The sequence below is a fragment of the Puccinia triticina genome, chromosome 18A (assembly GCF_026914185.1).
Source record: "Puccinia triticina chromosome 18A, complete sequence".
NCBI lineage: Eukaryota > Fungi > Basidiomycota > Pucciniomycetes > Pucciniales > Pucciniaceae > Puccinia > Puccinia triticina.
In genome coordinates this window covers 436,011-452,914 of record NC_070575.1, presented here as the reverse complement: position 1 = coordinate 452,914, position 16,904 = coordinate 436,011, and the positions used below count along the sequence as shown (strand labels likewise).

Genomic DNA, 16,904 nt, shown 5'->3' with positions numbered 1-16,904 from the left:
CCTTGATGATCTCGGCGTTGGCACGGGTCCCAGTGAGGACTTGGTGGTGTTTCAATTGGGACTTGAGGACGGCAAACACCTTCTCAATCGGGTTGTAGTCCGGCGAGTAGGTTGGCAGGTACATGAGTAAGACGCCCGCGGCCGCGCAGATCTGAGCAACCTGCCCCCCATGGTGGATCTGCGCGTTATCCATCACAAGGATGCTGTTTCTCCCAGGAAAGGGGTTCATAGCCGGCATCTAGCAATACACCATTACGGCCAATATCAGCAATGGAAGCCACAGTGCAACCCAAAATATGAAGCACTTACCAAAACCGTCTCGATGAAGTACTGCATGTCCAGACAACACATAGACCCGACTTGGGCTATTGTCCCAAGCAACCCGTCCAATGATACCGCGGGCATGACCGTAATTCGGTTGGCTCGGAGCGCCTTTGGAATCCTCTTTGTGCGTAGGCCCTGAGTGGCCCACGCAGTGTCACGCGCGTGTGTCCCAAGGGACACACCACATTTGTCTGAGCCAGGAAAACAAGCTCAGCTCCTTGTGCGTCAGACGCAATGGGGGAAAATGAGAGTGAACTCACCCAGAAAAACCAAGTATTCGGCAGGGAAGTGCCCGATCCGGTCAGTATATTGGAACCTGGCCGCCTCGTCTTGGTTTGTGTTGTAGGTACGGGCCACCTTCTTGGTCAACAGGAGCCGAGTCTTCAATTCGGCGGCTATGGTGGAGATAGGGTGGCGAGTCCCCGTAATTGCTTGTATGTGACTTTGAATCTTGTCGAGGTATAACGTGGGCTCAGCTTTGAGAGCGTTCAATACAAACTCTGCCTCCTTGCAAGAGAAGGCTAACGGGCGGCCACGGTCAAGATACAGCGCCAGATCTCTAACAACGTCCCTGGTTTGTCGGTACAAACTGTTCCAGCGCAAGAGGGATTCTGGCGAGACGTTCTGGTCAATATTTGCATTGATCTTGGCAAGGGGCATGCCGCGCAGGCTGAGTTTGACCACGATTGCCTTCACTTTGGGGGCATACTTCACGTAGACCATGTCTGGATCGTAGGGCAAAATGGGGGGTCAGCTATGGTTAGGGGAATCAGTTGTTTGGTCAGATGGCCAAGGGATGGCAAAGGGGAAGGTTAAAAGGGCTGTGCTGACTCACTGAACTGGGGAAAAAAAAATTGGGCGGTTGGGGATCCGGGGAGGCTGGCTGGCAATGGGTTGCGGCTGGCGGTCCGGCTGGAATGTGGTTGGGTCCGATCGGGTCAGTCGGATTTGATGGCCCAGGGCGGGGGGGAAGGGGAAGCATGCAATGGGCACTCACCGACAGCGGAGAAAAGCGATGCAAGCGGTTGGGGATCGGGATCCGGGATGGCTGGCTGGCGGTCCGGCTGGAATGTGGTTGGGTCCGATTGGGCGGGGAGGTGGGGCTGGGTTGGGGGGCATGGGCGGGGGTATGGGAGAGAAGGAGAGAGGGAAGGAGGTGGAAGATGCGAAGATATGGAAGAATACAGGCTGGGGGGCTGAAAAAAAAAATCTGTTTGTTGGATTCACAGGGTGCTGGAACCGCAAGCTTTTCGAGAATGGCTGTAAAACTGCACCCAATGTGGTTGCTCTAACAGGAATGTTTTCTTTGGTTTGGCTGCAAGTTTTGGACTGGTTTCAGCTGGACCAAAATAGTCTGTACATGTGTACTGCCTGTGAAACAGGCTCAAAGGCTTGGATTTTTTTGTTTTTGTTGACACAATTGGTGTAGGTCCAGGCCCACCGTAGTTTTGTGCCCCCCCCCGTTACGGATGCGGGCTTCTGTATCAATACCAGTAGTTTTGGAGATAGGAAATGTCTAAAACAACGGAGGAGAAGTGGAAGTCCATCATCGCAATCTTGAGGCTCCTCAAGTTCCAATGCTTGAGCATTTCAGGAATCCAAGGGAGGACCCAGTTAGTCACCGCCATACGTAGTCAGCATCATCAACCGTAAGACTAGTCGTCCATCAACTTATCCACATCGAACGCATCCAATGTTTACTCTGTCTCGCCTTGTCCTGGTATTGGCAGTCTCACTTGCACAAGTTGTCAACCTCTCACCCGCTATACCCGCTATTTGATTTGCCAGCCCCGTGCTTGACCATGCTCCGCTGTTGGGCGACATGCCTCTTGAAATATATAAGACGCCCGGACACATTGAGGCGACATTAACACATACAGTCGACCAAGTTCCTCATCACCCTAGTTCTTTCAAGTCTTTCCAGGCCAATGGCGCACCAGGGAAGACACTGATTGTTCTCAACGATTTCGTGAGTCGATCATCCTAGCCCTTGCATAAAATTCACACAAGAGTCACTAATTAAAAAATCAATGTCACAACCACACTACGTCCAAAGGGGGTACTACTCCACTTTCTATCTCCAGATTATCGCAGAGCCGAAGCACTCCTGAAAGCTTTGGCCGCAATAAAGGAGAACGAAGTTTGGCTGTACACTGCAAGAGGTGGAGGCCTTCTTGTTGAGGCCTACAAAAGAATTCCTGGAATCAACATAGCGGCAGAGCATGGGACGGTAATGTATATATCACAATCGGATGGGGCCAAAAAGGAGATCATAGCCAAGGATAACATGGCGCAATTTTATCACGCTTCCATAGACAACCTAGCTGTCCGCAGACGTACGTTGATCCTCTCGGAGGGTCTACCCCAGTGGTAACGGTTCAAGCTAACACAAATGCTAAATCCTTATCCATTTGCTACCCTCTCAGCAAATGTTAAGCTGCAAAAGCTCTCTTCAAAGAACGTGGCAGCATACTATTATAACACGGAAAGTGTGAAAATGGTAGATGAATTACTTTATTGTAACAGGTATTTTAACAAAAGAATTCAATAAAAGTAATACACTTGAAAAATAGAATCACAACAGTTAGATCTTGTTAGGCTATGACTATTTAATGATAATGAAAAGAAATACCTAAAAGAAAGAACCGGTGCGAAAACAAATCTTGACCAAGAACAATAATCGGCGACAGCAAGTACACGGAGATATCACAACGTAATAGCCTGGAAGAAACATTAAGTTGATTGTCAACACTCGGTGTCTCCAGATGTTGCAGATAAGAAGCATAAAGTCACTACCTGCCCAGAGACTAAAACTAGCTCCTCCTGAGTACTTAGAGTCGATGATAGTTGAGCTTGATGGTTGATTTGATCGAAGAGGTCTGTTTGATTGAGATTGTCTTCGAGTAAACTGGGTAGTCGATGGTTGAAACACAAGTGATCGATCGAGGAATTGAGATGCGAGAAAGAGTCGATGAAGAAAACGGAAAGGGGAAGAATAAGGTTGTCGGCGAAATGATGGTTGCTAATCAGAGATCTCGGAGGCGGAGAAGTTTGATAGTCATATACCCATATGGATGACCGCATGCATAAACTTAAGAACAAACACTCAATTTTCGGGTTTACGCGACAGAAAGTGAGTCAACAGTACATACAAATAATCTCTGGAGTATCTACTGAACTGCTGATATTCGTTACAGCCCAGATTGAGTTTGACCAGATGGCTGCTGAGATAGATACTGAGTTAAAAACATATTTTGCCGACTACGAGCTCAGACGAGACCACTTGAATAACATTGTGGAAATTACGCACAAAGGAGCCGACAAAGGAAATTTGTTTGCTAGGTTGCTGGCCACACGGGCGTACGTCAACGGAATCGCAATCGGCAATCGCCCAGAAGATGATGGCATGTTCAAAGCGATGAATCATGCTAACCGGCGCAGTGGTGGATCGTTCCACTGTGATTGTCAGTCAAAACCCACTGCAGAAAACCTCTGCGCAATACGCATTGCGAGACTTCCACGAGGTTCACAAACTTCTTAAGCAGCTCACACCGTCGAAATGGGACAAATTCACAGCTGCCTTCGGTCTTTGAAATCACAAAACCTTGGAACAATAAAACCAATGCCCTCCTTTTCAGGAATTCTGTCCAGATTGTCGCTCCAGAGCCTCCATACCTCCTTATTAATATTGAATGAGTGGCTTTTTTAAAACTTATCCATATTCTCCAATCGTGCTTGTGCTGTAGTCAATGCTGCACCAGTTAACATGAGCCATGGCCGCTACGCCGGGTCACAGCGCGTTTTAACGAGATTTCGCCGCTAAACACACCTGTGAGTCCAGACCATCAGCATCTGTGGCTGAAGTTAGACCCGGCTAGCGTTAGCCAGAGCCTTGCAGCCGCATCGGTTGGAGCTACCCCTTGGCTATGGGTGTAGCTGACGAGGCAGGCGCGGCTAGATTTAGCTCCAGCTAGCCGCCATCCCAGCTTTTTTATTAGTTTATTTGGGTCTTAAGCCCGACCCAATGTGGATGACACGCGTGGCTACATACGCTACAGCTTGCCCTGGCCACCGCCAGATGAGCTGACACAACCCGCTTGCGCTGGAGTGGGCGGCAGAGCCGGATGTGAAGTCCTGCGGAAATAGGATGCGTGCAGGTGACCAATTGAAGCCCTTCAAAACATAACAGGCCCAGTGAGGGATGAGGACTTCTTAAGTGAGGTTTCTATAAATTTTAATAGGGGGTTTCCAGGGTCCTCATTGAACGCTCCTCATAAAGGGATGCACCGGCTCCGAGCACAATGGTTGGCTGATTCCGTCGTGGCGCAGGCACGGGGGGGCAACCGATGGAACAGCTCGCAAGTAAGTCGCATCCCAGGGTTGGCTGGCTTCCTGTGAAGTGCACCCGCGGTGGATACGCCTCGGGCCAATCCTGCACGCGTTGTTCAATCCACCTCAATATTTCTTGCTCAATTCTGCGGCATTGCAATCAAGATATTTGCTCCCGGATATCCCAGTTCAATTTCCTATGATGGGTGTCGACCGCCGCGAAGAAGCTTGATTGGCTGCAGTACCCCGGCCAACCAACAGGACAGACTACTCCTCATCCGTAGACCCAGGTAATTATCTGATGGATTTTCTAGTGGCTTGGACGGTCTCAAGGGCAAAAGCATCTGATCACTACCCTGGTGCTGCGTTGGCATGCCTGTTTGCAGATGAAAAGCAGCGGCCGAACAGCGAACTTCCCCACCGCTGTTCAGCGCTGTCGCGCTCGATAGTCGACTTGTGCGCATTCATGATGGGAGGCACGGGTGCTGACTTCCGACTGCCGAATCCACCCACCCCAGAAGAGCTGCAGGCTTGGAAGGACCGGGTCGCGGAGCGTCAGGCCAAAGTCCATGCCCATCATGCAGCATCGACTAGTGGAACCGACCCTGAAAACGTGCTCGACATTACAAAACTCGCACATCTACAACCCACCCACCAGCAGCCCAGCTGCTATCAATCAGCAGCTATGCCGGCAAACCACGAGATCAGCCAATTTTACAAACTTATGTGCGACCATCAGTTCCAGTGCAACGGTTTTCCGCGTGTTACGTTTGAGTGGCACATTTCATCATTGAGGGACTCGGAGTGGAATAGCGCCACGGCGGTGTTACTAGCGGAGGGGTGGAGACGTTGGTATCTTCAAAACAGGCTCTTTTCTACTGCAGACGAGCCGATCGTCGACGCCAAAGCCGTTATTGGCAGATGGATCGAATCGGCCCCAAGCGTCACGATTAAAGGACGTCAACCTCAACCGGGGACTGGCGACGAAGAAGCTCTTGCTGGGCAATGGAGACCCATGACTGCCGATGAGCATAGGTCAATAAGAGTAGGTGCTCGCGTCTTGGGTGTACGATTTTCTTGGATGATGATGAGCTGATTGTGTACTTTGGCACAAAATATAGAGTGAGGTGGCTGATGCTCGCAAACGGACTGTTGAGACTATCTTCCCGAACCGAGGGTTTGGCGACGAAAGATACAAACTCACGGGGCTGGTGACGATCGACAGCACGTCGGACTACGAGGATGCCGAGGAGCCCGGCCATCCGCCCACGAGGATCGATCCGTACTGGCGGAGCTCGATCTTTGGCGAGTTCCTGCACGCGCTGGACCGCGCGAGCTTCCAGCTGCTGGCGGCCCCGGCTCGCAAAGGCCAGCTTGCAGGCGTGCTCGCGCGCAACGGGCACCGGGCAGCCAACGAGGCCGACGCATCTGCCGAGCACGTCCCTCGAGGGATTCCTGAAGAAGCATGCAGCGCCGAATTCCTGTCCGATACCTCCAAGCTTGAACGCCGCCAGCTCCGAATCACTGAGGATGACATCGGTGGATTGACTATCGCTGAAGCGCTCGCGGTCATTCAAAAATATACGAGTAAACCTAAGTACTGAGGTCATAGTATACTTTACCCCTCCCACTACGCTACACTTTTACCGACAAGTCTCCCCTGTGTCTATTGCTTCAGGATGATTTGTGATTGTCTCAATATATAGCTCCCCCAAATAGATCAAATTGTTGATGTTAGTCTTATATGTATGGGTTTGCTGTGGCTCGTGTCAGGTTATTTGTTTGCTATTCTTATCACAACTCAAGTTCACTGCCAGTGGACTTCCCGTCATTTTTGAATAAATCTGGAATTTCAGATTTCGCAGGGAAATCTGGCATTTGGGACTCTGGATTGCTTCGGGGATCTTTGGGGACCTAGATTTCCCTGCGAAATCTGAAATCTGGCGGCTCAAATCTGACTTTCCAGATCGACGGGAAGTCCTCCACTAGATGACTTTCCAAGTTACTGCCAAATCTGTAACCCTTCCAGACTTCCTATTCATCCAGAAGCCAGACAAGGATTTTGATACTGTAGTCTGTTTTTGATTTGGGAGCACTTTTTGGTGTAGAGCATGGGTATTGGATATCTGGTTGGTACAGAATGGAAGTTTATCTATGTCTCTTGCGAAGAGACATTCGTTTTTTTTTTTCTTCAGATGAGAGTTCTATGTGGTGCTATATATACTGTTGAATAATCGAGCGAGGCGTCATCGGCTGAGATGGGCGATACATTTCCTGGCGATTTCGATGAACGGGTTCTCGGCGGATGTGGGCTTGTGGGTGGGCGTGCTGATGGGCTGGCCGGCGTCGCTGGACTGGGAGATCTGGAGGTCGAGGGGGACGTCGCCCAGGAGCTGGACTTGGTGGCGCTCGAGGAGACGCTTGAAGCTGGTCATGGGCCCAAAGATCTCGTGCTTGGTGTCGCACTTTGTACACTTGAACGTCGACATATTGAGCACCGAGCCGATGATCTGTTGGTGATGATTTTTTCTTAGTGAGTGTACTGGGAGTGTGGTATAAGAAGAGGCTCAACTGGGATGTCCAGCTTTCTGAACATGTTGATGCCTTTGGTGACATCAATGAGCGCAATGTCTTGCGGGGTAGTCACGATGATGGCACCTGTCGAGAGAGCAAAGCAGTAAGTGAGGATGATGTACTTGGTGATGGGGGGGGGGGGGGGGGGGGACGGACCGTGGATGTTGACTAGTTGGCCGAGGCTGAGAGCGACGTCGCCTGTGCCGGGCGGCATGTCGATGACGAGCAGATCCAGTCCGGCGTGGTCTTCGGCGAGGCCCCTCCAGTCGACGTCGAAGAGCAGCTGCTGGACGGCCTTCATGACCATCATGCCTCGCCATGCGACGACCGAGTCTGGGCTGTCGCTCGGGGGGATGAGGAAGCCTATGGACATGCAGGAGATGCCGTGGTTGCGGAGGGGGACGAGGGCATTCTCTTGCGGGTGGAGTATATATATTGTGAGTGGGTTTCTCGGCTGGAGATGTGCGGGCAGGGCTTACGAGGGGTGAGTTCGGGCGCGAGGCGCTCGTCGAGGCCCATGAGCTTGGGCACGCTGGGCCCGAAGACATCGAGATCGAGGAGGCCGACGTTGAGCGGGGCCTGGTTCCTGAGGGCGATGGCCAGATTGACTGGGAGGCGGGCGGATGAGCGGCGTTGGCTCGGATGGATGGAGAGAGGTGGAGATGGGACGGACCGGCGACGGTGCTCTTGCCCACGCCGCCCTTCCCGCTGGCGACGACGAGCACGTTGCGGACGTGGGGGATGTCGCGCTTGGCGGGCAGGGAGCGGGAGATGTTGAGCCTGGGGGGCTCGCCGGCGCGGGGGAGGCCGGCGTGGAGTGTCGCTCGGCGGAGGATGGTGGCTGGGGAGAACATCGGGTGGTTGCTGGGCGGGAATTGGCGGGCACTGCCACTGTCACCATTCACTGCATTCTCTCCAAGAACCCCTAACTCATCGAAAGTCCCTCTCTCGCCTGCATTTCTCACATGAGAGATCCGGATCATCGTTATATTCCTCATTCCTCAGTCAATTCTCAACCCCTCCTTACGGGACCCATTTTTTCTGAATGGCATTCTTCTCAATAAAATTATCATGTATCTTTTATTCCATGTATCAGCTAGCTCATCTACCTCTAAAATAAATATTTCAAAAATCAGAATAAAAAACAAAATCACTGTGATGTCGAGCACATCACTATATTTCATTCTCAATTCATTTAGTATTTCCATAGCACACTGACCCAACCGCATTGGGACCCAATCAAAGCTATCAAGCCTGATCAGGCTTACATGATCAAAGATCTCCACTGAGCCACCCCAAATGGCAAAAAAAATATCATTGATTCAATCAAATCACCTTGGAGGAGAACCTTGTCATCTTTTGGCAACCCCATCAATCAGCCATGGAAGCCACCACCAGCAATGATGGCAACCTGGCTGTCCTGAATCTGTCTCAAGAAGAAAATGTGACTTCAAAATGGACGCTACGGGAAAAATTCAACTTAATGTCCGTTGAAGAACTCACCAACTATATCACCCTTACTACGGCCAAGTACTATGCAGAACCACTGAAGCCAATTCAAATGGAAACGGTGATAAGCTTGGTCCATCGCAAACACACCTTCACACTTGCTGGCACCGGTTTTGGCAAGACAAGGATTGGCAAAGTGCACTACCACCTCTTTCCTGCGTACAAGAAACTGATTATCCTGGTTTTGAATCCTTTGGACTCGCTGGGAGATAATCAAGTCAGCTATGTATGCAGTTTTTGATGTTCTGATGTACAGTATCTTACTTATATTTCAATCCTTACATGCGTGGCAATCAGGTGCTGGAAAAGAAGAATGCAAATATCAAAGCTGTGAATTTGACTAAGATGAACTTCACACCTGATGTTGAGAAAAAGGTCCTTGGAGGGGACTACGCCTTTATTTACCTGGTTAGAGATTTCATTTTATGTTGTTCTATAAGAGTATTGACTAAAGCTGATGTTACTGATGTATTAGAGCCCCAAGGTTCTTTTGAATAATTCAATGTTCCGGCGGATATTTGTCAACCACCTATTCCTATCCAAATTAGTCTTGACGGTTGTTGATGAAGCACACATGATATATGTGTGGGGGTTAGTTGCCAGCAGACTTGGAAAAAAAATCAGCTGTCATTTTAAACTCCAAGACAGAGGTATTTTTGGGCCTTCTTATGGGGACTTAGGGGCCAGACTTCTTGCAGCACATGGCATGCCTATCCTTTTACTCTCAGCAACCTGCAGACCTGTTGCAATCAAGAAGATACTAAACAGCTTAAAAATCTTACCAGAAAACATGGCAATGGTACAAGGTGAACTCACCCGTCCAGAAATTTGGCTCATCTGTGTGCCAATGGAATTGTCTCTGGGATCGTTTCATGATATCAAACGGCTCTTTGCAACCAGAAACATAACCCCAGACAACCAAATTCCTCCAACCCAAAATCTCACCTGGCAGGTTCTTCAAGCAATCCATGAGTCTCGCGAGATTCAAGGCGGACACTTGAACCCAGAAAGCTCATTTGCTTGTTGTTACCATTTGTGTACTGGAAACCTAGATAAAGTTGGTGTAATCAATGGTTTTGAAGATGGAAAGTTTCCAATTATCTCATGCATGATGGCCCTTGGATTGGGCCAGAACTGGAAGCGGGTGAGGTGTGTGGTCCATGTTGGCCGAGGCAATCCTTCTTCAATCTGCCAGATGATTGGGGGGTGTGGTTGAGGGGAAAATAATCCAGGTCTTGGTATAATGCTGGTTGAGACCAATTGGAGTTCAGGAAAAAATCAAATCAGTGATTTTGTAACTCCAATGATGATAGGATGGACGCACTTGCCATCACCCCAGTGTGCCTTCGCATTGCAATGTCTCTCAATAATTTGTGAGTTTAACCGTTGTGTGTTGGGGCCGATATTTAAATGCAAACATCATTGTTTTTGACTGGATATTATTGGCTGTTGCAGACTAGGATATGTTCCATTAGACAAAGCCAATCCAAATGTGAAGCTTGAAAGATTAAGAGAGGAGGAAAAGAAGTTTGAAACATGTTTGTGCTCCAACTGCAACCCCAAAAGTGCAAAACATTTGTTTGAAGCTTTCCAACATCTCACAACAGAAAACTTCATCAAAAACATCACCTCTAGAGATTTATCAATCAATGTCCCAATGTCGCCAAGTATTCCAAAGGTATCTGCAACTTGATTGGCTGTTAAGGCAGACACAGGAATCAAACTGCTAGCTGGAGCTAGAGAACTGGAAAAATTTGCCGAGTTTTTAGTTGAACAATATGCTGAATTCCATTACACTCAAATTGAAGCCAAGCATTCAGAGTTTGAACCCAAGGATCACTTTGGGATGTTTCAGGCACAGAGGGTAGTTGTAGCGTTTTGTGGTGGTGCTTCAGATAAGGAACTCCAAGATCTTTCTGGTGGCAAAGCTCACGATGGTCAAATGGCACACTTGCTTGAACAGATCAACAGCTACGTTGGAAGAGCCTCATACGTGGATTACTTGGAGCGTCTAGAAATATAAAAGCAGAATGCGGAGGAAGAAAAGAAAAAAGAAATCTCAGAAAGGAATAAAGCCACTCTTGAAAGACGCCAACAAAAAGCAGAAGAAACAAAAAGGAAAAATGCAGAACAAGCCGCGGAGAGAAAAGGGCAAAAATTAATGGGTGGAATGGAAAAGTGAACACTCAAGTCTCATTGTCACCCTTGTCCTCTTCTTCTTCGTCAAAATTTTCTTTGTGGACTGACTCTTTGAAATCAAGGTTGTCCAGGCATATGATTGGGGTCATTGGTGATTTCTGGCTGGCCATTTGCCTGGCAACCTTACTTTCTGCAATTCTGCCAAGAGAACTGATTGCCCGGTGAGCCAATTGACGAGAAGATGCCAAGCCAATGTATGTAGTTAAGATAGGTGCTGACCCTTTCAGTCGTGCCACATGCAAGCAGAGTTCTGTATCTGGAGGGTGTTGTCCCGTCGGTTGGCCGCAAACGCAACAATCAAACAGACAGCTGACGCAATAACGTGTGGTCGATTAGTGCGGTCGAAGGGTGATTCCAAGTCTTTGATCTCTTTGAGAGCAGTTCTTTTGGATAGCGGGGTTTATCTTTGGGATGCCGCTGGTGCTTTATCAGTTTCGGATTCCAAGTTGGGGTCTGAGCCTGAGTCTGACTCCCTTGTCTGGTCGGGACGGGTTTTTCTTGATTAACTTCGTGTAGGACCTGTGGTTGAGAGCTCTGGAGAAGGTCCTGGTTGGTGCAGTCGGACTCTGTGCAAGATAAGATTGTAGAGTAACGGCATGTCCTGCGTGACAAGTTTTTCAATCCGAGTTGCCTTGGATTCGCCCAAAAAGAATTCTGGAGTTATTTTTTTGCCTTGCCCGCGTGCGCCACCTTTGGCGGCAAGGATTGCTTGTGCCTGCTCAACCAATCTACATATAACTAAAGAAATGGCCTCTGGGGGCCAAACAAACCAGTTCAAATACCTGTCATGCGAGTAACGCCGGCGTCGGTATGCAAGTAACGCCGGTGTCGATACTTTTTTGTATTAACCGCGTCCGTTCAATGCATAGTCCGTTCCCTCTGAATTGACTCTGCTTGAACGAACTCCTGGTGCGACTCTCTGAAAGGATTTGGTAAGAGAGTTTGCTCTTCTGCTTGAACAGACCAGCAACTCCATTAAATCAGACTCCAGAGTCATGTTGTCAAGTCTGTTCAAGCAGACTCATCAAGCAGACTTGGTGATCAAATTTCACTGAGTCCGCTCAACCATATTGCTTGAATGGACTCTTATCACACATCAATAATCAATCCTGTTCAAGCAGATTGCTCAAACGGACTCTCACCAGGGAAGAAAGTGTGGCACTCTCCAGAGAGTGCCAGACCGTAATTTTTGTCTAGAAGTCTGCCAGATATGAACCATTTCCCCATGTGTAAATGAGTTGTGGGTTGGCCATGTGTTTATACTCAACTCATACTGATCTTATCTGTATCAAATCTTGTTGGATTTGGTGAGTTAGACTCGTATAATGGCTTTCTCCACTCCACTGCCATTACAAAGACGTATTCTCCACTGACTTTTGTGTACCGGCCAGGAATTTGAGACAACCTCCAATTGATTACTGTGTTGTATGGCCATCAAGTGGAGAAAGACTGGTTTAGATGGCCATCAGGTGGAGTGATTCACAACTCCATGATGCTGTGTAATGGACATGAAGTGCATCCATCCTCCAGTTAATGAACATGTATCCCAGAATTTGAGCGGAGACATCCTCCACCCAATGACTGTTGTTCATGGCCATTGAGTTAATGGATTCTCATATCAATAACTGGTGTATACTGGCCATTGAGTGGAGATCTCCTCCACTTGATTACACATTAATGGGCTTTGAAACACCCAGCTAAATGACCAGTACATGATGTTCATCAAGAAGGGCCTTTCTCATCTTGATGAACCAGGAAGAATTACACATTGCACTGGGGAATTCCCGGATCAATGCTCAGTACATGCTGATGCTGGCCATTCAGCTGGGCTTTAGAGACTGGGTGGCCATTATATACTGCCTCGCGAGCTTGGGAAGGCCTGCTCGATGACCAGTATGTGCTGTTCATCGGGCTAGGGCATCCATGTGATGACCATCAGGTACTGGTCATCGGATTTGGGTTCGGCAAGGCTGCAGATTGATGTCCACCATAACGTACGGCCGAACCTTGCGGTGGACAAATTAAAGGGGTCCCCGAGTTGGGGGAGCCCTATTTCAATGACCAGCACTGATTTGGATTCGGGGACACAGCAGATTAATGTACACTGCACTTGTCCACTGTAACGTACGGCCAAACGATGCGGTGGGCAAATGAAAGGGGTCCCCAAGTCGGAAGAGCCCTATTGTGATGACCAGCAAGTACTGATCATCGCGCCAGCATTTCTGATATTTTGGGGCAGTACACACTGCCCGTCAAGCTCAGAAAAGCCCAAATCGATGGCCAGCATGTGGTGGCCATTGAGAGGCGAATTTTCCAGTGCAATGAACAGCACCCACTGTTCATTGATTCTGGGTAAATGTGTGATATTTTTGCCAATTTCCACCCCAAAATTGGCCCAAACATGAGGGTGGGCATTAAAACAGAAAAAAAACCCTCACCAGGGAAACAGGGGGATGCTAAGCCAATCTGTGTTTCCCCACGCGTCCATAGTTCAATTGTGCCAACCTTCAAACCCACATACACAAATTGTTTTAACACTTTTCCTCACAAATTTTGTGGCACTCCTGCTGGCCCATGACCAATCATTTTCAGTGGTCTGGATACAGCCTGACTGCAGTGCAGAAGTCTCAACTGACAGCAGGTGCTACATCAGCACCATGTTATGAGAGAAATGGCACCATGTTGTTGCACCATAGACATGAATACCTGTGACGAAACAATGCTACACCGAAGAAAATTAATGGAAAATGGTTGGTGAAGAAAATATACAAGATGATCAATCTACAAGACAAATGGTTCTAACCACACTGGGATATGCGTGGGGATTTAAGCATTTATTGGATGACTTCCGGTCGATATCTGCAGGTCTCCCAGAAGTGATCTAGAGCCCAAAAATCTAGACTCTCCTGCAAAAATTCAGACTTTTTGGGTCTAAATCAAAATCTGTGAAGGTTCCAGATGTGACAGGAAGTCCTCCACTGTTCCCTTTGGAGTTCTAAGACCAGCCGTTGAATTATTTTTCCAGCTTGTTCCAGAAGCAAGGGAATATTGGTGCACCTTTTAATATCCACCAATCTACCCCTTTTACCTTCAGAAGCTTTATTCAGGATTCTAGATGGCATTTTTTGGTCAGTTGTAGTTAAATTTACAAAATTGTACAATTTTTAGTCATGTACTAGGCAAGATGCATATTCCAAAATGAACAGCTATTGTCACTGAAAAATTACAAAAATCATGTTTCATCCCTTGGTAAAAATGGTAGGGAAAACTGAATCCGCTATTTTCACATTTCATATTTCTTGGATTACAATTGCATATGAAAAAGGCCTTCTTAGCTTTGGCGGGGTAAGGGTTTGATACTTGAAGAACAGAAATATTATGTCAAACCACTTTCCTCCCGATTTGATATGGGAATTGACATGTCAGAAATATGCCACAAGGATTCATCCACCAGTGTGCAGATCCTCCGAATTTGCTATATCTCACAAGTATGTTCCATCATGTGATTTTATGTGTGTTTTGAATGAAAAAATCTGCAATTCCAAAAATTTACCTGGCAGTCGGCTAAGGATATGTTTGAGGGTAAGATTCATACATTCTTGGAAAAGCTTGTGTGCAATGAAGATCACTTCTGCAATTGTAATAATGATGAAACAAACACAAAACTTCAACAGAGAGATCCTTGTGGGTTGGCATTGAGTTATAGATCATTTCACAAACACTTGACCTACAGTTACACTGGTATTGGGAAGAAAGTGAACAAAGACTTCAATTTAACATTGAACTCACATCAGACTAACTTACATACAAAATTACGGCCTGGCACTCTCTAGAGAGTGCAACACTTTCTTCCCTGGTGTCTTATAGACACCAGTTCCATTCAAGCAATGTTAAACTGATAATTGATCTGCATGAATTCAGCAATCATAACACCTACATAATTCCCCTCATCATATATGCTTGACAATCCCATCATCATCAACTTTCACACTCTCTTCATTCTCAACAATCCCATTATCATCAATTATTGCCCTCCCATCATTACCAGAAATATTCACATTCCCATGTTCTTTTTCTCTGTAGCAGGAGCACCAACATTCTATTTATCAGCCTCAAGATTTTCCTCATACTCAACAATCAAATAATCCAAATCATGAGTGGTCTTCATCCCCAAATTTCCATCAACATTGACAACAGACCCCTGCATACACAGTATCATCAAAATCATGAATCTCCTGAAAATCAAAACCAATCTAAACATAGTATCATCTAAATCATGAATCTTCTTACAATTTCAATCCTCAACCACAAAACCAATCTGAACACAGCTCACACAAATCTCCATCCCAGCATGGAAATAACAATCATGGCAACCACACCTCCAAATTGTCTATTTTTAACCTGCTCAGCTCCCAGAGTGCTTCACCAAGAAATATGCAGAGTCCATTTCAAACTCATGAATATTCTTCAAATCTATCCCCTGTGCATATACCCGCAAACTGGAATGACCCACCTGAAATTGATTTGGGCCTTATTCAGGAACAAATTGATTCAAGTTTATCTCAAGAGAAGGATTTTTAAATGATCCTCCTGCTGGAAATTTGGTTGAACATGATTTCACAGGTAACCATTCCTTTGGAAATATTCCAAGAATCATGTAAACAGACCAAATGCATGGTGTTGGACTGAGCCTCCTGGGTTCAGGCCAGAAACTTTGAGGGCAGTGAGATGTTGTGTGAAGTGTCAAGCAATAATCTTCACAGGATAAACAACCTAAATTTGCTGCCGCCAAGGTAGGATCACTTCATAAAAACCACCCCCACCCCCTGAATTGCTTCAGATCTTCAAAATTACATATTAACCCAATATACCTGAGGGAAATCAACTCATTCTATCCATCCGCTTGATAAATAGCAACTTCACATTTACATCTCTTGGAGTCGATGCCTCAACCAGAGATGCACTCAACAATCAAGGTGAAGGTATCCATACATTCAAGGTGAAGGGTATAATTCACCATAACATTGGAAGTTTGCTTCCACTTTCACAGGAATTCCCCAAATTCTTACAGCTGGACATATATGACACAGAAAATGAGTTTGAAAACCACAGAGTTCATGGTCAAGATCTACTTCCAGGACTTATTCAAAGAATCTAAACAATCCTTCACCATTAATATCCTCTCATGCAACAGTTTGAATTTGTTCCATCTGAAATAAATCCAAATCACTCAATAAGGCTTACTGATAATGCTACAAATGTGGATCAAAGAGTTTACAAACTCCCAACAGGTGACCAAATTGCTTAATAAGAATGCTCAGGAACCTTGATTGGACAATGGGACTTTGTAATGGAACCAGGTTGGGCCCGAATGTGATTTACACAAGAGTTGTATCAGGTAACAGAGTTAATGATTCTGTGCCCATCCCTCAGAGTCACATTCCTTTCACATCTGACCCAGATAAGTCTTGAGCTGTCTGGACTGCCTTTCAAGCTCATACACAAGAAATTTACTGTCAATCTGGCCTCCTCCCTCACAATCAATAAATCTCAAGGACAAAAAATTGGTAATTTTGGTATTGTACTTCATGAACCTGTGTTTTGCATTGTCAAGAAGCAAGTCAAGCCAAACTACTAAGGTAGTGATTCCACAGCCTGAAAGTGGCCACCCTTCATAATAAACTTCAAAAATTGTTTAAAAGGAATTTCTCTCACATTTTCAGAGTTTTTGAGTATCTCTCATCACCATTTTCCCAAATATTTACTTTTTCAGTAACAAATTTTGTGTCTTTTCCCAAAATAAAATGCCCTTATTTCACCCAGTTTTCACTTGAAATGTTGTTTTTCAACCTATTTTTCAGTTGAAATTTGGTTTCTCATTTGACTGAATGCATAGTCACCCTGAAATTGCATCATCAAAGGTTTGAAAATTTAATGCCATTTCCTTTGCTCTGTCCCATTCCCTTTTG

At 46.7% G+C, this 16,904-nt stretch overlaps 2 protein-coding genes across 2 annotated transcripts; one reads left to right on the top strand and one right to left on the bottom strand.

Annotated features, from left to right (window-relative positions):
• Positions 1-3,541: 3,541 nt before the first annotated feature.
• On the top strand, positions 3,542-6,257 carry PtA15_18A63 (uncharacterized protein; the record flags this gene model as incomplete). Its single annotated transcript, XM_053165019.1, has 3 exons — positions 3,542-3,788; positions 5,040-5,698; positions 5,775-6,257. The coding sequence occupies 3 exons, from the start codon at positions 3,542-3,544 to the stop codon at positions 6,255-6,257; spliced, it is 1,389 nt and encodes a 462-aa protein (XP_053028562.1).
• Positions 6,258-6,899: 642 nt separating this feature from the next.
• Positions 6,900-8,081, bottom strand: PtA15_18A62 (uncharacterized protein; the record flags this gene model as incomplete). Its single annotated transcript, XM_053165018.1, has 5 exons — positions 6,900-7,163; positions 7,226-7,311; positions 7,384-7,641; positions 7,707-7,835; positions 7,901-8,081. The coding sequence occupies 5 exons, from the start codon at positions 8,079-8,081 to the stop codon at positions 6,900-6,902; spliced, it is 918 nt and encodes a 305-aa protein (XP_053028561.1).
• Between the last annotated feature and the right edge of the window lie 8,823 nt (positions 8,082-16,904).